This window comes from Centroberyx affinis, unplaced genomic scaffold, assembly GCF_046629955.1.
Source record: "Centroberyx affinis isolate AG114_WGS23_722 - 3 ecotype Tasmania unplaced genomic scaffold, CSIRO-AGI_Caff_v1 ptg001947l_1, whole genome shotgun sequence".
Lineage (NCBI taxonomy): Eukaryota > Metazoa > Chordata > Actinopteri > Beryciformes > Berycidae > Centroberyx > Centroberyx affinis.
The window spans coordinates 108853-126150 of NW_027280304.1; the positions used below are offsets into that span (position 1 = coordinate 108853).

The 17298-nt window shown below is 43.1% G+C and overlaps 1 protein-coding gene across 1 annotated transcript; it reads right to left on the minus strand.

The window, feature by feature from the left end:
* Positions 1 to 569: 569 nt before the first annotated feature.
* Positions 570 to 16812, minus strand: LOC139653671 (major histocompatibility complex class I-related gene protein-like). The gene is made up of 6 exons (XM_071530590.1): positions 16669 to 16812; positions 9463 to 9735; positions 8756 to 9046; positions 6602 to 6886; positions 3946 to 4065; positions 570 to 658 (listed from the first exon to the last, which is right to left on the minus strand). The coding sequence occupies exons 1-6, from the start codon at positions 16721 to 16723 to the stop codon at positions 624 to 626; spliced, it is 1059 nt and encodes a 352-aa protein (XP_071386691.1). The 5' UTR covers positions 16724 to 16812; the 3' UTR covers positions 570 to 623.
* Between the last annotated feature and the right edge of the window lie 486 nt (positions 16813 to 17298).

A 17298-nucleotide genomic window follows, 5' to 3' on the forward strand; every position in this document is an offset into this window, starting at 1 on the left:
GTGAGAGTGAGTTGCTATGGTTACGGGGACGCTCTGTGTGGCAGGTGGCACACTCATACACGGTCCAGCCATATACTAGTTTTTGACCTAGTCTTGTTATTACATGGCCTGTAAAAATTAAATGTCATCAACTCAATATAACTCTTGTCACCGGGTTTATTTTTGGAACTATTTCAGGTGAGCGTGTATTCATCCACTGAGCAGTGATTTTTAGCCGTACACAGTCTCCCATCAGCCACCACCTTCACTTCCAATGGAAACAGGGAAAGTAGTCCCTAGTTCAAAACAGTGTGTTTTTGTATCATGTTGTGTAAATTTTACCAGTCTCCTACATAAAGCTGGATGATTTTGGTGTCTATGTTCTCATCTCATCACACCGACCAACAGGCCAATCTCCCAAAGTCTTTGTACTGCAGGACACTGCTCTAAATTCTAATATTGGCACAGATAAGCAACAGCAGTGCTTGGTTTCAGACTGCACAGCCGAGCTTGGTGTACTCGGATGGCCATGATGTTATTTTGGAGACAGTTCAGACCGTCTTCACCTCCGCTGCTCCATTCTGTTCACTGCTGGACTCGGGGCTGGACTCTGGTTTGGACTAGGGGCTGGACTCAGGTTTGGACTAGAGGCCGGAGTTGGGGCTGGCTGTTCCACCGGCTGCAGGGGGACAAAGGCATTATTTTCCACATGCACACTGGAAAGATAAAATGACTATGTGCCATTACTTCTACATGTATTTTGTATTGCTTTTTTTTATATTGCTTCTTTATATTTTTTTTTGTATGATCTCCTTTATATCTAGATTATTCACAAGGGTTTGACCAACTGGACTGATATTGACCCTGCCTGTCTCCCTGCCTTAAAGAGCTGCTAACAATAAACAAATTTAGTCAATTAGTTTGGGTTTCAATGGAGAGTTTTAGTGTCCCATGATGGTCTACATGCTGTTTCAGAGGCTTTTCCACCACGACAACAATGAAATTATGGGGAAACACAGAATACTTTTTGGAGCATAAAAATAGTCAAATGTATAGATACTGAATATCAGCACAAATTATCGCCTATTGCCAACTTCTTAACATATTGGTGTTGGTCTCGGCCTTCACAAACCTTCATAGGTTAAACCCTAATATCGACATACAGTATGCATTTATGTATCTATCTGTAAGTCTATTATCGTTTGATAGGATGTAAAACACAGCTATGAAAGTTGTGATCCAATGGGATTTTTGCCATTAGCTTACATAAAAGCACTTCCTAAAACGCATTTGGCACTTGAGAGTTCATCATAAGATTTCATGAGAAAAAGGTGTTTATTGTAAAAGCAAATAGTGTTATATTTTTAAAGAAAATGGATCCTACTAATGTTTCCTACAGGTCGGTGATTTACATAAACATGCTTACTGTGAAATGTAGGACTTGTGCCATTAACTGAGTAAAATTCTGAATTCATATCCCAATTATTCCGAAAAACGACCATCACTTGTTTTTATTTTATGTGCTCAGTTCATTTGTGCAAGTCGGTGTCATATTATTCAAATGGTAGATTTCTCATTTTGGAATTCTTCACATGCTGTAGTTGTAAATGAATGGAGAAAAATAGAACATAGTAGAACACAGGCAGAAATGACGTTACCCATTAGTCTTGCCGTCTCGCCTTCCTTTTTTCCTTGTGAATCAAACAAAAAAATCACTCAGTGCTTTGACTGATGTTAGTCTATCTATGTATCCAGCTATCAATCCATCATCTGTTCGATGACAAAAACAACTGGAAATGTCTGTGTTTCAGTTCTAATCAATCAGAAACAGGTACCTAGTTCGGCACTAGTTCAATACCCAACCTTCTATGGGGAAGAAGAAATTTAGGGCAGGAGTGGCCAGTTTACTGACATAACATGTTTTTCTCTGAAAATTCAATGGGATTTTTGCCATTAGCCTACAGTACTTGGGCATACTTCCTTACATGTAGTTAAGGGTTCATTATCATAACCTAACCCAAGATTTCATATCTAGGATTTTACCTATGGATAAGTGAACACAGTTATCCAGTTTTGCCTATTGTTCCATAAACAACTCAAATTGTACTGTGAGGAACATTAATGTACCATAGAGCAGTGCTTATGTCACTTTTTTTTTTTTTTTGAGAGGCGTAGGTTGCCAAAGCTTCTCAGCGGCTCCATAGAAAACCTCATCTCCAACATTTATTTAAGTGACATTGTATGTATCCTCTATTTTGTTAACTGACATGGTGATAAATGACTACAATACGCGAAATATTGACATTTATATACATTTATATGGCTAAAATACAGAACAGACGGATGTGTAGTTCGTCAAAAATAGAAGTCATGCTTATCTCCAGAGTTGTGGTTCCAATCCGGCTCTGTCAGCAGCAAGGGCGTAATTTGCTGCTGACAAGTGTTGCCTGTACAAGCTGCTTCTACCACTACTTCCCCCTCATCACAGCCAACGAAAGCAAGAACATAAGGCCCCCTGAAGAAAAATGTCATTTCTCTATTCCTCTTGAGTGTGTGCCTAAAAGTAACGATATAAAGGAAGTGCAGTTCTGTAGATCAGCTCTGCATAGAAGTGAAGTGGTTTTGTCCAGTGTTTCATTTACAACCCCTGAGTCTGGTTAAAATCATCCCATGTCTGGGTATCAAACCCCCAGAACGAATTTACTTGTGCGTAAAACTATCAACAGGGTTAAAGGGGGCTTGGGCGTGAGCAGAGTGAAATAGAATGAGTTTCTAGAGGTTCTTAAGGGCCTAACCTAACTATAGGACAAGAACCAAGTTGGAATCAGGGGTGACTCCCTTACATCAGCTTGAGAGCACAAGCTAGGTTGATAGGCCTTGATCAGGTCACTGCCAGGCATTGTCCACCAAAGACCTGTGAAAAAAGCGCTGCTGTTGTTTTTTCATTATTTCCTGTGGAAAAGTTGCGCTGTCAGCGTTTACGACCCAAAACAGGTACCTCACCTCTTCGTAGCACTGAACGCCGTGAGCGCTGGACCTGTTCTCAAGTTGAAACAATTTCAACATTGTCTGAAGCGCACCACGCATCAATGTCACTTCAAAGTTCTGCCAACCAATAAGGACGAAGCAGGGGCGGGAACAGAGAGGTGTATCAGGAGCCGGTGTTCCGCACAGTGCTGATCTTCTTTTAGCTGCCGACGCTGGGCACTCCTCCATTTTAGTACTCTTAGATCTCAGTGCGGCGTTTGACACAGTGGACCACTCTATCCTCCTGTCTCGTCTTGAGCAGCGGGTGGGTGTCAGTGCCACGGCTCTCCGGTGGTTTAAGTCTTATCTTTCGGATAGGACTTTCTGTGTAGGGCTCGGTGAGGCTAGGTCATCTACTTCAAAGCTGCATTGTGGGGTTCCTCAGGGTTCGGTGCTTGGCCCGATTTTACAGGAGGAGATTAGGATGGCTAAATCTGTTTCTTCTTTTAAGTCTCTCCTTAAAACTCATTTTTATAGACTAGCCTTCTTGTGATTCTTTTACCATTCCCCTCTATTTCTATTGTTCTTATCATCCACCCTGGTGCCTGCCTTAGGCATAATGTGAAGCCTCCTCTAGTCATCTCACTTCTCAGATAGCTCAACAAGCCTGTGACTTGCCTCTGGTGTTAAAGGTTGTGAGTTCGAGTCCTGGGTGATGCTAAGTAAACATGTTTATGCTTAATTAGGCATTGCGTTGTGTTTTCTAGAGATATACGTTTTCAAAAACAGAGCTATTTTGTAAGCAGAGGACTTAACTTTCCTGCCAGAAATCATCTTGTAGGAGCGGGCAACATAAAAGAGTGGAAATCTCATTTTGGAATTAAACTCTTCATATGGATATATTCTTTTACATAAGTAAATATAAAAAATATTTTAAAAAAACAGTCTAACAATATAGTGATGCATTGTTAAGAGACAATTGTTAAATATTGCACCTACCACATACTTTCTTCTTAAGATACACGATCAGCAACACAAAGAGAATTGTCAACAGACAAATGGCAACACCTCTGATGATTCCAGCGATGTAAGGAACAGGCTCATCTACAACAGTGTGATCTAAAACAGGAATGATGCAGTTTTATGGCTGGTAAAAAATTGTTTTGCTGGTAAATTTTCTTAATTACCTGCCATTGGCAGATGGGACAAAAAGTTAATTTGGACCCTTCTTCTAGCACATTAACGAACGTGAACAAAGCTGATTCTGACAATATATATAAACATCGAACAAAAAGTTCGGAAATTGTGTTTGGTAGATTATTTCTCTGTTGTAACAATGCTTCTTGGCAATACATTTTATACCGTTGGAAAGCCTGTTTATTTCCCTTTTAAATGGTGTCCCATTTGTAAGGAACATGCATTTGTGGGATGAGCAGCACAGCTGAGTATGTGGGTTGCGCTAATGAAAAATTTGCCAAATCTTCTCTGCCAATGCCAAACAGCTTATTCTGCTGTTGCTATTGACTCTTGTTTTGAGCTTTCGGTACCCCCAGGTGCTGACAATCAGGTACCTGATTGGCACCTGATTGGCAGCACCTGTGAGCATGGGCCCTGCTACAGTGGTCAATTGGTGTCTGCTCCAAGAATCGGCATGCCACGTTTGTCTGATCTCGATAAGGCCTGTGCGATAGGGCAACTTCAAGCTGGTGTTCCACAAAAGCAAGTTGCGGCATTATTTGGAGTGAGCCATAGTACCATCTCCAAACTGAAGGCCAAGTTCCATGAAACGGGGGATGTCAGAGACAGACCGCGAAGTGGGCGTCCCAAGAAGACGACACCCCAAGAAGACCGGTTCCTCACCCTTTCAGCACTTAGGAACCGTAGGCTGTCTTCTACAGATTTGCAGTCAAGGTTTGCAGGACGATATGGCACACGGCTCTCGGCCCAGACAATCCAGAACAGACCGCACGCAGCCAATCTCCGGGCTCATGGGGCTGCCAGGAGGCCTGCCATGACTGCCCTTCACTGTCAGGCCCGTTTGCGCTGGTGTCGGCAACACCTGCACTGGAACCTGAACATGTGGAGGAACGTTATGTTCAGCGATGAGTCCAGATTCTGCCTACGGAAGTTGGATCGTAGGGTCAAAGTGTGGAGAAGACGGGGAGAACGCTATGCTGATCGCTGCACCGATAGAGTAACACCTTTTGGTGGAGGCAGTGTGATGGTGTGGGGCGGCATCTCCATCACTGGAAAAACGAGGCTTGTCATCATTGGAGGCAATCTCAATGCAGAGAGATATCGAGATGAGATTCCGCAACCAGTGGCAATCCCATATCTCCACAGTCTGGGACCGAACTCCATCCTCCAAGATGACAACGCTCGCCCCCCACAGAGCGGGGTTTATCAGAGACTACATCCAGAATTTGGGAGTAGAGAGAATGGAATGGCCTGCCAACAGACCTGACCTCAACCCAATTGAACACTTATGGGATCAGCTTGGGCGTGCTGTTCGTGCTAGAGTGACCGACACAACCACGTTGGCTGACTTGCGACAAATCCTGGTTGAGGAGTGGAATGCCATCCCACAGCAGTGTGTGACCAGGCTGGTGACCAGCATGAGGAGGAGGTGCCAGGCTGTTGTGGCTGTGTATGGTTCTTCCACACGCTACTGAGGCTCCTGACTGTTTGTTAAATGAATAAATTGTAAAATTGCCAATATGTCTTGTTTCTTCCTTGTTACTGATAGACTTCAATCATCCAATCCACCAAACAACACCAAACAAGAGTCAATAGCAATAGCAAAATAAGCTGTTTGGCATTGGCAGAGAAGATTTGGCAAATTTTACATGAGCGCAACCCACATACTCAGCTGTGCTGCTCATCCCACAAATGCATGTTCCTTACAAATGAGGCACCATTTAAAAGGGAAATAAACAGGCTTTCCAACGGTATAAAATGTATTGCCAAGAAGCATTGTTACAACAGAGAAATAATCTACCAAACACAAATTTCCGAACTTTTTGTTCGATGTTTATATAATAAAAAATAGTCATACTGCTGAATTGTTGCCTGGTGTCCAGCCCCCTTGACTCTCAGTCTTTAGCACTTTTTTAATTTGCATGGTGATTCATAGCTGTCTGGACCAAGCCTATATCCACCAGCAGTTAATTCTGACAGATACTGTCCGACAAACCTGATTGGATGGTGGATGTAGGCGGGACAAACCTACTTATGATGAGCGTTACAGAGCGACAACAGCGACCAAAATGGCAGCCGCCAAAGGAATTGGATGATAGCAAACTAGATTTAGTGATTTCGTCAGTCCTTAAAAAAAATTAAAAACCTTAAAAAGAACGCCGGCGAATTAAAACAGGAACAATCAGCTGTTTAAAAGCTCAGAAGTGAACGCCGCCATGATTGTTGTTGCTCTGAGGCATTTCCAGATTACATCAATCTGCTTTGCAGCTGTGATTGGTCACAGATTTTGATAACTGACAACTAACACCGACCAATGAGTCGGGGCGAGAAATTCCGTCAGTGAATCAGTGGTGGATAGACTTGATCAGACCGATATGAATCACCATGCAGACTGAAGCTGATAAAAAAGCATGCAAAGAACACTGTTCTGTTTTGATAAAAAAAAAAAGCCTCTTACCCCACTCCTTGAAACCTCTCATGCCGGACGCTCTGTGTTCCACTTCGCAGGTATAGGTAGCACGGTCAGTCTTTAAATTCTCAACGCTCATCCTGATCTGGTGGGTGTTGTCCTCGTTTGGTCGAACGCCTGTGGAACGCAACCCGTCCAGCTCCGTCAAAACACGGCCGTCCTTCCTGATGTTCATGATGATGTCTTTCGGGTAGAAACCTGTGGCCATGCAGGTCAAAATGATGTTGGTCTCAGTTCTGGCCTGCTTCGCAAACACATGCATCTCTGGTGGAGCTGCAAAGAGAACAAGGACAACTGAGTTAGCGTAGCTGTAGCTGGTGGCCAGGCAGCTGCAGGTAGCAGTAACTGTATGCAATGTACCAATGTCTTCAGATATTTGATAAACACCAAAAATACTTTCACCATCAACTGGAAAAAGACAATTGGTTGAAGCTGACTGCTAATCATTTATCAATAATATTGCTATTACTACTACAGCTACAACACTTAAAGTCAATAACGATACAAATACTAGACCCTCCAGGATTCCACGATTGCTGCAGGATGTTTGCACAGGCTCTCTCCGAATTATGTCTGGTTTTATGTGATTTTATGTGGTTTTCATATTATTAATGATGTCTATTTTGCCTTGTGGGGTTTATGTCGCTCCCTGAAAAATCTCTCACATGCTGCTTGGATTCATTGGGGAGCTTCCTCAAGAGCAGAGCCTTTTCCAACAAATACAAGTGTATAACCATTAGTGCTATAAATGGTCCAAATGGTCCTTTGATGTAAGTGTCTCTGACTGAACTATAGCTGAGACTACAAATATTATAATTTAAGTAATGACCGTAGCTTTACAACTATATCAAATGGTGAGTCATATGTGTTTTAAAGCAATATTCTACTTAGTTTTAACTCGGGGGTTATTCGGCACTCGACCGCCATGAAAACCAGAATATAATCACCTCACCAAGATCAGATGCAGCTGGACAAGTTAGTAGTAGGGTTGGGCGATGTCTACCAAATTGGCATATGACGATGTCCACAGTGAAACATCGCAATGGACGATGATATCGTTGGGGAGGGGGGTGATTTTATAGACGAACAAGACAAGATGTTCTTCCATATGTCCGAAATGAAACGGACAAGGCTCTCATGTGAGCTGCTCTGGTACTAGAATTTTTATATATACTTTCTTTTATACTTTTTACATGTATGTAGCCTATGTTGGATATTAATTAGGCCTACAATTTCTATTTTTTGCACATTTGAGCCCACAGCCCATCCTCAACTACTCACCCGGTCTTTCCTTACTTTTCCTCCCTATAGCCTATGCTTAAGCAACCTCATTAAGCAGATCATCTGATTATGAAAAAATATTTTAAATACTAGTCATAGTGATGTAACTGCATAACTGCAGCTCTTTGCTTCATGTTTGGTAGGCGTAGTAGTCCGACTCCTACCTTTTTGAAATTTCGGTTCCTAGGAGAGAACGGGAGAGTAGTCCGTTGTGTCTGTCCGTCTTTTCAATGTGAGCTGTCGTTGTCCGGGCAGCGCTGATGACACGTCCGTCTCCGTTTTGACGGACAGAAAGTTCAACCCAGTTGAACTTTTTCTTGACGATTCGTCACCGCAAATCAGAGAACGTCATTTCGCCAAATAGCATTTTCATTGATAGACAAGAACATAGTGGAGGGATACCATTTAGGAGAGACAGTTCCTGGGAGACCAGATCTTTAACGTGGACCCCAGGAAGAGTAGCTGTTACCTTGGTAACAACTAATGGGGATCCAAATAAACAATAAACAATAAACAATAAACTTTTATTTTTAAATACTATTTTTAGTGTAAAGCAAGAATAGAAATGCAAAATGACGAAGGACCCAAGATTGCTTTATTGTCTTAAAAGCAGGATCTGCTGTTGAATCTGTTCACCAACTTGTTCAATGTCAGTTTCCATTCAAATGAATGGGAAGTAAAAATCTGAACGCTACAAACTCGTCCAGCTGTATCTGATCTTGATAATTAGTTTATATTCTGGTTTTCATGGCAGTCAAGTGCCGAATAACTCCCATGTTACAACTAAGTGGAATATTGCTTTAATATACTATTAATACATCTAAAACTAAAGAAGCTAAACAAATATGGATTAATACATACGGGCGTTTCTGAGCTGCTTCTCGCCATATTGCAAGAACTTCTTCAGCCACTCGACACACTCTTTCTCCAGGTAGCCTTTGGTGTAGTCGTTCAGGACCTGGATCTCATTCCACTTCTCCTTGGTCTGTTTCCCATAGTTATCCGGGGCAATCCAGCGTGAGTTGTCATCATCAAAGGACAGGAAGTCATTTCCGTCATAACTGTACATGTTCATGCCCCGGCGGAACTTGGTCGAGCCGTCAGGCTGCCTGTCGACCTCACAGCCAACCCTCCACTGAAGAATATGGGGGTCTGAAACCAGACAGATTGGCAATTTCAGAGGTAAACACTGACCAATCAAACTAATCAACGGTTGATAATGAGGGATGGATGAATATATAGATGGATGGATAGATAAATGCCCATGCAGACTTCTAAACATGTTCTAAATATAGCAGTTTGCAGTGGGATATGTTGCCTCTGCACTTGACATTTCTGAACTGTAACACTACTTGGCTAGGTGGAGTCTGTTGTGAAAACACCAGTTCATACTTTCTGTCAGTTTCAGGCCACCGTAGCTCCCGGGGAGGGGAGGGGTGAGAGAGGTTGGGCGGACCCGGGGACTTTGACTGAGACTGGTGGAGGAGGTTCCTTGTTGTAGTTCCTACGGCTGCCATTAGATGTTACCAAAGAGTCCATACTACTGTTGTTAATTTAACAGATCTTACCCGTGTCATTCTGCCTCATGCGTTTCATCAGGATGTCGATGTTCACTTTAAACCACTGCTCCTTGCTCTGGCGTGACCGTGTGCCTTTCTCCCAGTACTCTGGGCCCAGCTTTTCCTCCATCCACGGCTGTTTGGGAACCTTCTTCTGGCTCGCGCTGTCGTAGTAGTCGATCATCCGGTCGTCCAGCAGACCCATGGCCGTGAACTCGTGGATGCCGGGGAGCTGGACGGGCTTGGAGAAGGCCGTGTAGATGTAGGTGAGGGAGTGTTTCTCTGAGAGTCACAGACAGGGAGACAGGTAGACAGACAGATAATTCATTTATCTCTACGCAAAAACACTGGGAAGCATTTATTTAAAGGATAGAACTGGTATAATTTTACTTTTGACTCTTGACACTTTCAGTTTGCCTTAAACAATTTATGTCAAGAAGATGACCAAAAAATTATTTTCTTGTATTATATCAAAATCTCATTACCTTTATTTCCTGGAAAACAGAGTATTGTTATTGATGACCTCATGCTGTACCAAGAGGCACAAATTAAAATTTCCCCTTCCCATCGAATAAAACTGCCTCTCTCTCAATAACTGATCTCCCATTGGTTTACACTTTGATTGATCCCTCCCCATGTTATGTCCCACCCATACACTGTAAAAAAACATAAGATGGACGTAGTGAGTGTGACGTCACCTATAGGTTTCTGAAGGGCCATTTTGAAGCCAAAAGATTTCAGCTACTTCCTTTTTGGCTTCAAAATTCACCCGTGGTTTTGGCCGCTTGGTCCCGCCCCAACATCCTGTTTCAACAATAAATACACATTACACACAGTTCATTTTGAAAGCCATTTTTGAATGCAAACAGCAGGGGGCGAAAGTTATGATCTCATTTTAATTCCATTCTTATTTTCTGTTATTAATCTGATGTCTTTGTATAGCACTTTGTAATTCTGTTTATAAAATTATTATTACTTAGTGAACACAGTTAAAAAGTCATATTTCATTTCAGTGTGATTTTAAAGTTTACAGCTTACAACCAACGCTGTTTAGTTCCAACCACCTTTATCACTCCATGTCAAAAATATCCAGTGTTGTCTGTCCACCAGTGCCTAATTTGTGCCGGATCCTGTTTTGGACTACCTGCGTTCCGGTACCTATTTGCGTGGATCCGGCACCTCTGGTAGCATGAAACATTTTATTTTTTTGTGGGGTTTTTTGTCTGCCATATAATAATCCAATTTACAATTTACAATTTACAATTTCACATTTGGCAGACGCTTTTATCCAAAGCGACTTACACATGAGATTTGCATACAACACAAGCAAGTTTCTAGATAGGAAAGAACAACGAGAGTAAGTGCTATAGAGCTAAGTTCTGGTCCAACAGGACAAAGGTGCTACGAGACAGTGCAACAAGCTAAGTTCTGGTCCAACAGGACATAGGTGCTACGAGGGAGTGCTACAAGGTAGTGCTATGAGGTAATGCATAGAGTGCATCAAGTTTTTTTTTTTTTTTTTTTTTTTTATGAAAGGAGGTATTCGCTAAAGAGCTGGGTCTTTAGCCTTTTCTTAAGGATAGAGAGGGATTCTGCGGATCGAATGGAGTTTGGCAACTCGTTCCACCACCGGGGAACCACAGAAGAGAAGAGTCTGGCTAGAGACTTAGGGCCTTGCTGAGGTGGCAGCACCAAGCGCCGCTCCATGGCAGAGCGTAGTGAGCGGGAGGGAGCGTAGACCTGAATGAGGGAGTTCAGGTAGGTCGGAGCCGTTTTGGTTATTGTTTTGTAGGCGAGCATCAAGGACTTGAACTTGATGCGGGCAGCAACTGGGAGCCAGTGGAGGGAGATGAATAGCGGAGTGACATGTGCTCTTTTGGGCTGGTTGAAGACCAGACGCGCCGCCGCGTTCTGGATCATCTGCAGAGGTTTGAAAGTACAGGCCGGGAGCCCTGCCAGTAAGGAGTTGCAGTAGTCAAGGCGTGATATTACAAGAGCCTGTACCAGGAGTTGTGCTGCATGCTCAGACAGGTAGGGTCTGATCTTCCTGATATTGTATAGAGCAAATCGGCATGACCGAGTAACAGAAGTCACATGCTCCTTGAAGGTTAGCTGGTCATCAATCATGACACCCAAGTTTCTGGCAGACTTTGTGGGTATGAGCTCAGTTGATTCGAGCTGGATGCTGATTTGTTGTTGTATAGAGGGACTGGCTGGGATGACAAGGAGCTCAGTCTTTGACAAGTTAAGCTGAAGGTGGCGTTCCTTCATCCAAGCCGAGATGTCGGCGAGGCATGCCGATATCCGCGCCGAGACTGTGGGGTCGTCTGGCGGGAACGACAGGAGGAGCTGGGTATCGTCAGCATATGAATGATAAGAGAAGCCATGTGAGCGGATCACTGCACCCAATGAGGTGGTGTATAATGAAAAGAGAAGGGGTCCAAGCACTGACCCTTGAGGTACCCCTGTGGACAAGTAGTGGGATTTAGACACTTCCCCTCTCCAAGACACTCTGAAGGATCTCCCTGAGAGGTAGGACTCAAACCAGCAGAGGGTAGATCCTGAGAAGCCGAGCTCAGCGAGTGTGGAGAGGAGGATTTGGTGGTTCACCGTGTCAAAGGCGGCCGATAGGTCCAGTAGCAGTAGGACAGAGGACTGACCGGCAGCTCTAGCTGATCGCAGTGTTTCTACTACAGACAAGAGCGCAGTCTCGGTAGAGTGTCCGCGTTTGAAGCCAGACTGGTTGGGATCATACAGGTTGTTCTCAGAAAGGAATTCAGAGACTTGATTAAAGACCGCCCGCTCAAGTGTTTTGGAAAGAAAGGTGAGTAGTGAAACCGGCCTGTAATTATCAACCTGAGATGGGTTGAGTGTAGGTTTCTTTAGTAGCGGGGTAACCCGGGCTTGCTTAAAAGCAGTGGGGAACACACCCGCTGAGAGTGAGGAGTTGATGATGTGCGTGACTGCAGGGATAAGTGTGGGAGAGATGGCCTGCAGGAGGTTGGAGGGTATGGGGTCCAACGGACAGGTAGTGGGACGAGAGTCAAGTAGTAGTTTGGAGACTTGCTCTTCAGTGAGATGGGAAAAGGACAGGAGTGAGGTCCTGTTAGCTGGTGGCAGCAGACTGAGTTGGTCAGGCTCAGAGAACTGATTACTGATGGTAGAAACCTTATCAGTAAAGAAGGATGCAAAGAGGTCAGCCGTGAGCAAACTTGAGGGTGGAGGTGGTGGAGGTTTGAGGAGTGAATTAAAAGCTGAAAATAATTTGCGAGCGTCCTTGGCGCTGCTGATTTTATCCTGATAGTAAGTGGTCTTGGCATTTTTTAGATGGGAGGAGAATGCCGACAAGAGAGTTTGATAGTCAGTGAGGTCAGTGGGATCACTGGATTTGCGCCATTTTCTCTCCGCTGCTCTGAGCCCCGCCCGTTGCTCTTTGATGACACCGGTGAGCCATGGGCTAGTGGGGGTTTTACGAGCAGGTTTAGATGAGAGTGGGCAGAGATTGTCTAGAGAGACAGCTAGTGAGGAGCAGAGTGTGTCTGTAGCCTCATTGACATGGAGTGAGGAGAACTCATTATGAGGGGGCATGGTAGCCGTGACCTCATCGGAGAGCCGAGCCGGTGTGAGGGACCGGAGGTTCCGTCTGAAGGAGACCATTTGCGGCGGAACGTGAGGATGTTCCGGCAAGGAAACCATGAATTGAACAAAGAAGTGGTCTGACAGATGTAGGGGAGTGACAGTCAGATTTGCCGTGGAACAGTTCCGAGTCAAAATCAGATCGAGTGTATTGCCCGCTTTGTGTGTGGGAGCGGTGGAGACCAGTTTGAGGTCAAATGAGGACAGTAGTGTAAGGAAGTCAGCCGCTTGGGGTTTGTCAAGATAGAGATTCATGTCCCCCATGACAATCAGTGGGGTGCCATCTTCAGGAATAGCTGAGAGTAGCATGTCCAGTTCAACAACAAAGTTCCCCAGTAGCCCTGGTGGGCGATATATGATAACCACAAATAATTTGACAGGAGCGGTAACCGTGATCCCAATAGTTTACTCTTGTTTCCTTTCCCCTCCCTTCCAAAAACCTAATTGCCATATGAAGACAGGTGATTACCCTATTAGAAAGTAGCAAAGCATAGTAATCACGTCACACGAGTGAGTTGCTCTGCAGAGTGTGTTATGGTAAACTTCAGACATCGTCATGGCTAAAATACGTTTGAATTTGCTGTCCTTTATATGTCCGCTGTGTGGCCTATTTTGGAAAATTAGACAAGGTAAGCATGGTTTCTTTTGTTTGTAAACATGTTAAGTCAAGTCAAGTTTATTTATATAGCCCTTTGTCACAAGCATGTCTCAGAGGACTTTACAGAGAACAAAGTGAACAAAGGTGAACAAAGTTATGTAGGACAAACATAGCAAGAAAAAACACAGGTAGGCAAGAGCAGATTTAGCAAGACAAACAATCTACCTGTTCTACATAGCCTAACCTACCCGGCACCCCAGCCTTAGACCCTAAATGCACACAAGGAAAAACTCCCAAGAAAAACCTAGTAGGAAAACATGGAAGAAACCTTGGGCGGGCTGAGGCAAATAGGGATCCCCCCCCAGGACAGCTTATGTTAGCATATTCTGTAATTCTATTAGGTCTCTGCTGGGGCAATAACATCTAAATTCATATTTGCACAGATGACTGCAAAACAGAAATTATTTGGACCCTGTAAGTCCCACAGCTAAATATGTGGACAATTGCACGTTATGTCGAGTGTCAGAAATAATTAGTAATAACATGAGAATTGGTTGAGTGAAGGGCTGTAAGCCCCACATCAATATTAGGGATGGGTCATGGTTTTCGAATTTTCGAATAGTCATTAAATTATAAAAAAAATCGAATAGTTTATGCAACTATCGTCTTGTCTTAAAAAGTGTATTTTCATAGCTTACTAGTAGTAAATAGCTCTGGCTTGATTAGCCCCGAACCGATCCTTCTCTCGTTTTCGAGAGAAGGACCGGTTCGGGGCTAATCAAGCCAGAGCTATTTAGCCGGACTAGGTAGCTGGCTTAGTTAGTATGCTAACGTCCGCCTAGATTGCTAGTTAGCCTGGCTAGCTAACGTCAGTATAGCTAGCCTACTTCGCACCTACCGTGCGCGCGCGGGGGGGGTGATCTTCGAAGAATGGTCGAATAGTTCCCAGTGAATATCGAATAGTATTTTTGCTTGAAATGCCCATCCCTAATCAATATGTGGGCATTTCAAAACCAGCGTGGTCCAGCTGAGTGTCGCATTTAGGCCTACAGTACTTCTAGCTGCATGGCACGACCATGACACGTTTTATTGCTGTCATTTCATTATTCGCCGATATTGTTTCCTACATTCAAAAACGATATCCTATTAAAGTATTTGTTTTTTTGTTATAAAAAAAAATAAAACACACACCAAGAGTTGTGTATGGAAACACTTCGCGTTTGAGGCGGATGATCAGGGATTAGTAATAGATTCGCGAAAACCAGTCTGCAAACGGTGCCACCGAACTTTTCAGACGAAAGGAGGAAACACTTCAAACTCAAAAACAGGCATCCAGATTTATACAAAGAATTCAAGGTGAGTCAACATATCGTCAAAATGTTCTTATTCTGAAATGTTATTTTTGTTTGAGACAGCTGGCATCTGTTGTAGACGTTTGCAATGGCTAAACGCTAAGGCTAACGTTATCTTGCTAGGCTAACGTAACGATAGCTCATAGTAGGCTACAGTCATTACCGTTCAGTCTGTCATGAAAATATAACGTTAACTTTTTAAAATACATATTTCCACACTAATGGTCTGTCACCATGTTGGTCAATTTAAACTACTACTTGCACACTGAGTATATAGGTGTGTGTGTGTGTGTGTGTGTGTGTGTGTGTGTGTGTGTGTGTGTGTGTTAGTACATTGTGTGTGCAGCAGACTCTGCTGTTCTCATTGAGCTATACCTGATAAGGATGTCGAGCAGGAGAGACAGGAGCAAAGTAGGCAAAGTCAGTCAGTCAATGTTTTATTTATTAAGGCTTTTTTCCCATTCATATTTTTGTAATGTTAATATTTGTTTCTTGTTATTTATTACGTCAAGGCTTCACTGTTGTTGCTTTTTGTAATGTTCAAAGTTTTCTTAAATAAAGGAGTGTATGTTGAAATACATGGGATTTATTTATTTATTTTTTACCGTGGTATCGAATTGGGTATCGAGAATCGTGGAATTTCAGTGTTATTGGTATCGACTACTACTGGTGTGGGGACCTCACCTGAAGTTTACCCACATAAATTATTTAGAGCTATTAGCAGTATTCCACTAGAAACTCCACCCACAAGTAACGAGTCAAATTTGGGCACGGTTCGGTCAACCCCAGGTCGACCATTTTGCCTCAAGGGAAAACAATCGGGCCCAATGTATTTTTCCCTGAGGGACCAGGAGGCTCCACTGGGTCCAAATGTTCTCCTCTACGCTTTCCCTCCTCTGGCATTGATCTCACCCACACTAGCCAGAGTACGGGAGAAGGGGCTAACATACTGAGCCCCTATGTGACCAAGCAGGTACTGGTTGGCAGAGATTACTCAACTTCTCTGGGAACATCCATGGCCCCTGCCGTTACACCGGATCGGTCTTATTATTTCACTTTCAAATGGAAACTATTGTGTTGAAATGTGGTTTTAATACACAGTTCCTTTTTTTTTGCAGAAGAAATGTTGTGAAAAATACAGTAAATCCTGTAATTCTAAAATGCCAATTTTATTTTCACAGTCATTAGCGCATAATAATCATAAAACCGTGAAACCGTGATTTTTCCCTCACACTACAATCGTACCATCAAAAGCTCAAACTGTTGGCACTTGTGGCCCAGAGAGTATTTGCTCTGTGCAATGATTGGGCAGACAGCAGACTATTTCTAGGGATATGTGAATTTGGCATGTATGGCATAACTGGAATTTGTTTTAAACGGATAAAAAAAATGAAAATTTTAACTCAAATAACCAAACGCAACACAATTGAATTGAAAATTGAAAAGTTATCACAGCTGTCCACTTTGACTTTCACTTCTATAGGGAAGCTAGCATTAACCAAAGACTTAATTAACTTCGTAATTATGACTTCTATATCTCATAATTATGACTTAGTATCTCATACTAAGTTACTAAGTACTTTTACACTGGCTTAGGCTACATAAGGAAGCAGTAAACTCTCAACTTACCGCTATTTACCGTCAGTATTGTCCCAAATAGAACAAAAGCTGCGATGACACACATTTTGAACACAAAGCAGACGTTTTTAAATCCAGGCTGACAGCAGCGTCTCGTCCTGCTTCTCTCTGCTGAAGACTTCGCCTCGTAGTCAGGTACTGGCGGCGCATTCAGGTGCTGCTCGTAAAACCGGGAACTAATGCTGCGTGCACGATACATGCGGGTTTCAGAAAAGGCACATTTCTGACTTTTTAGGACCTTATTGATGCGGCTTAGAAATACATTTATGAACAATTTTAACCAATTAACCAATAACACAATTCAACCATCGAAGGAATTTAAGCAAGAAAACTGTAAATGGTCACAATATCCAACTGTGTTTATAAAAGCAGACTGTAAAAATGGGTGAGTGGGTGTGATTTGTTATGCTGTAATTGTATGTTACACTGCCTCCCCAGAACTGAAATGCCCACTCTTGCCATTATTTTATCATCTTCATTTATTACCATCACTTGTGTATCAATGCTTTTATGTATTTTATATATTTATTGCTTTCTATTTGAGTGAGACGTTGGGTTGACTTCATGGAGTTGGGCGGTCTGGAGTCTTTTTGGAGCCGGACTCTAGCGGACGTTGGAGGA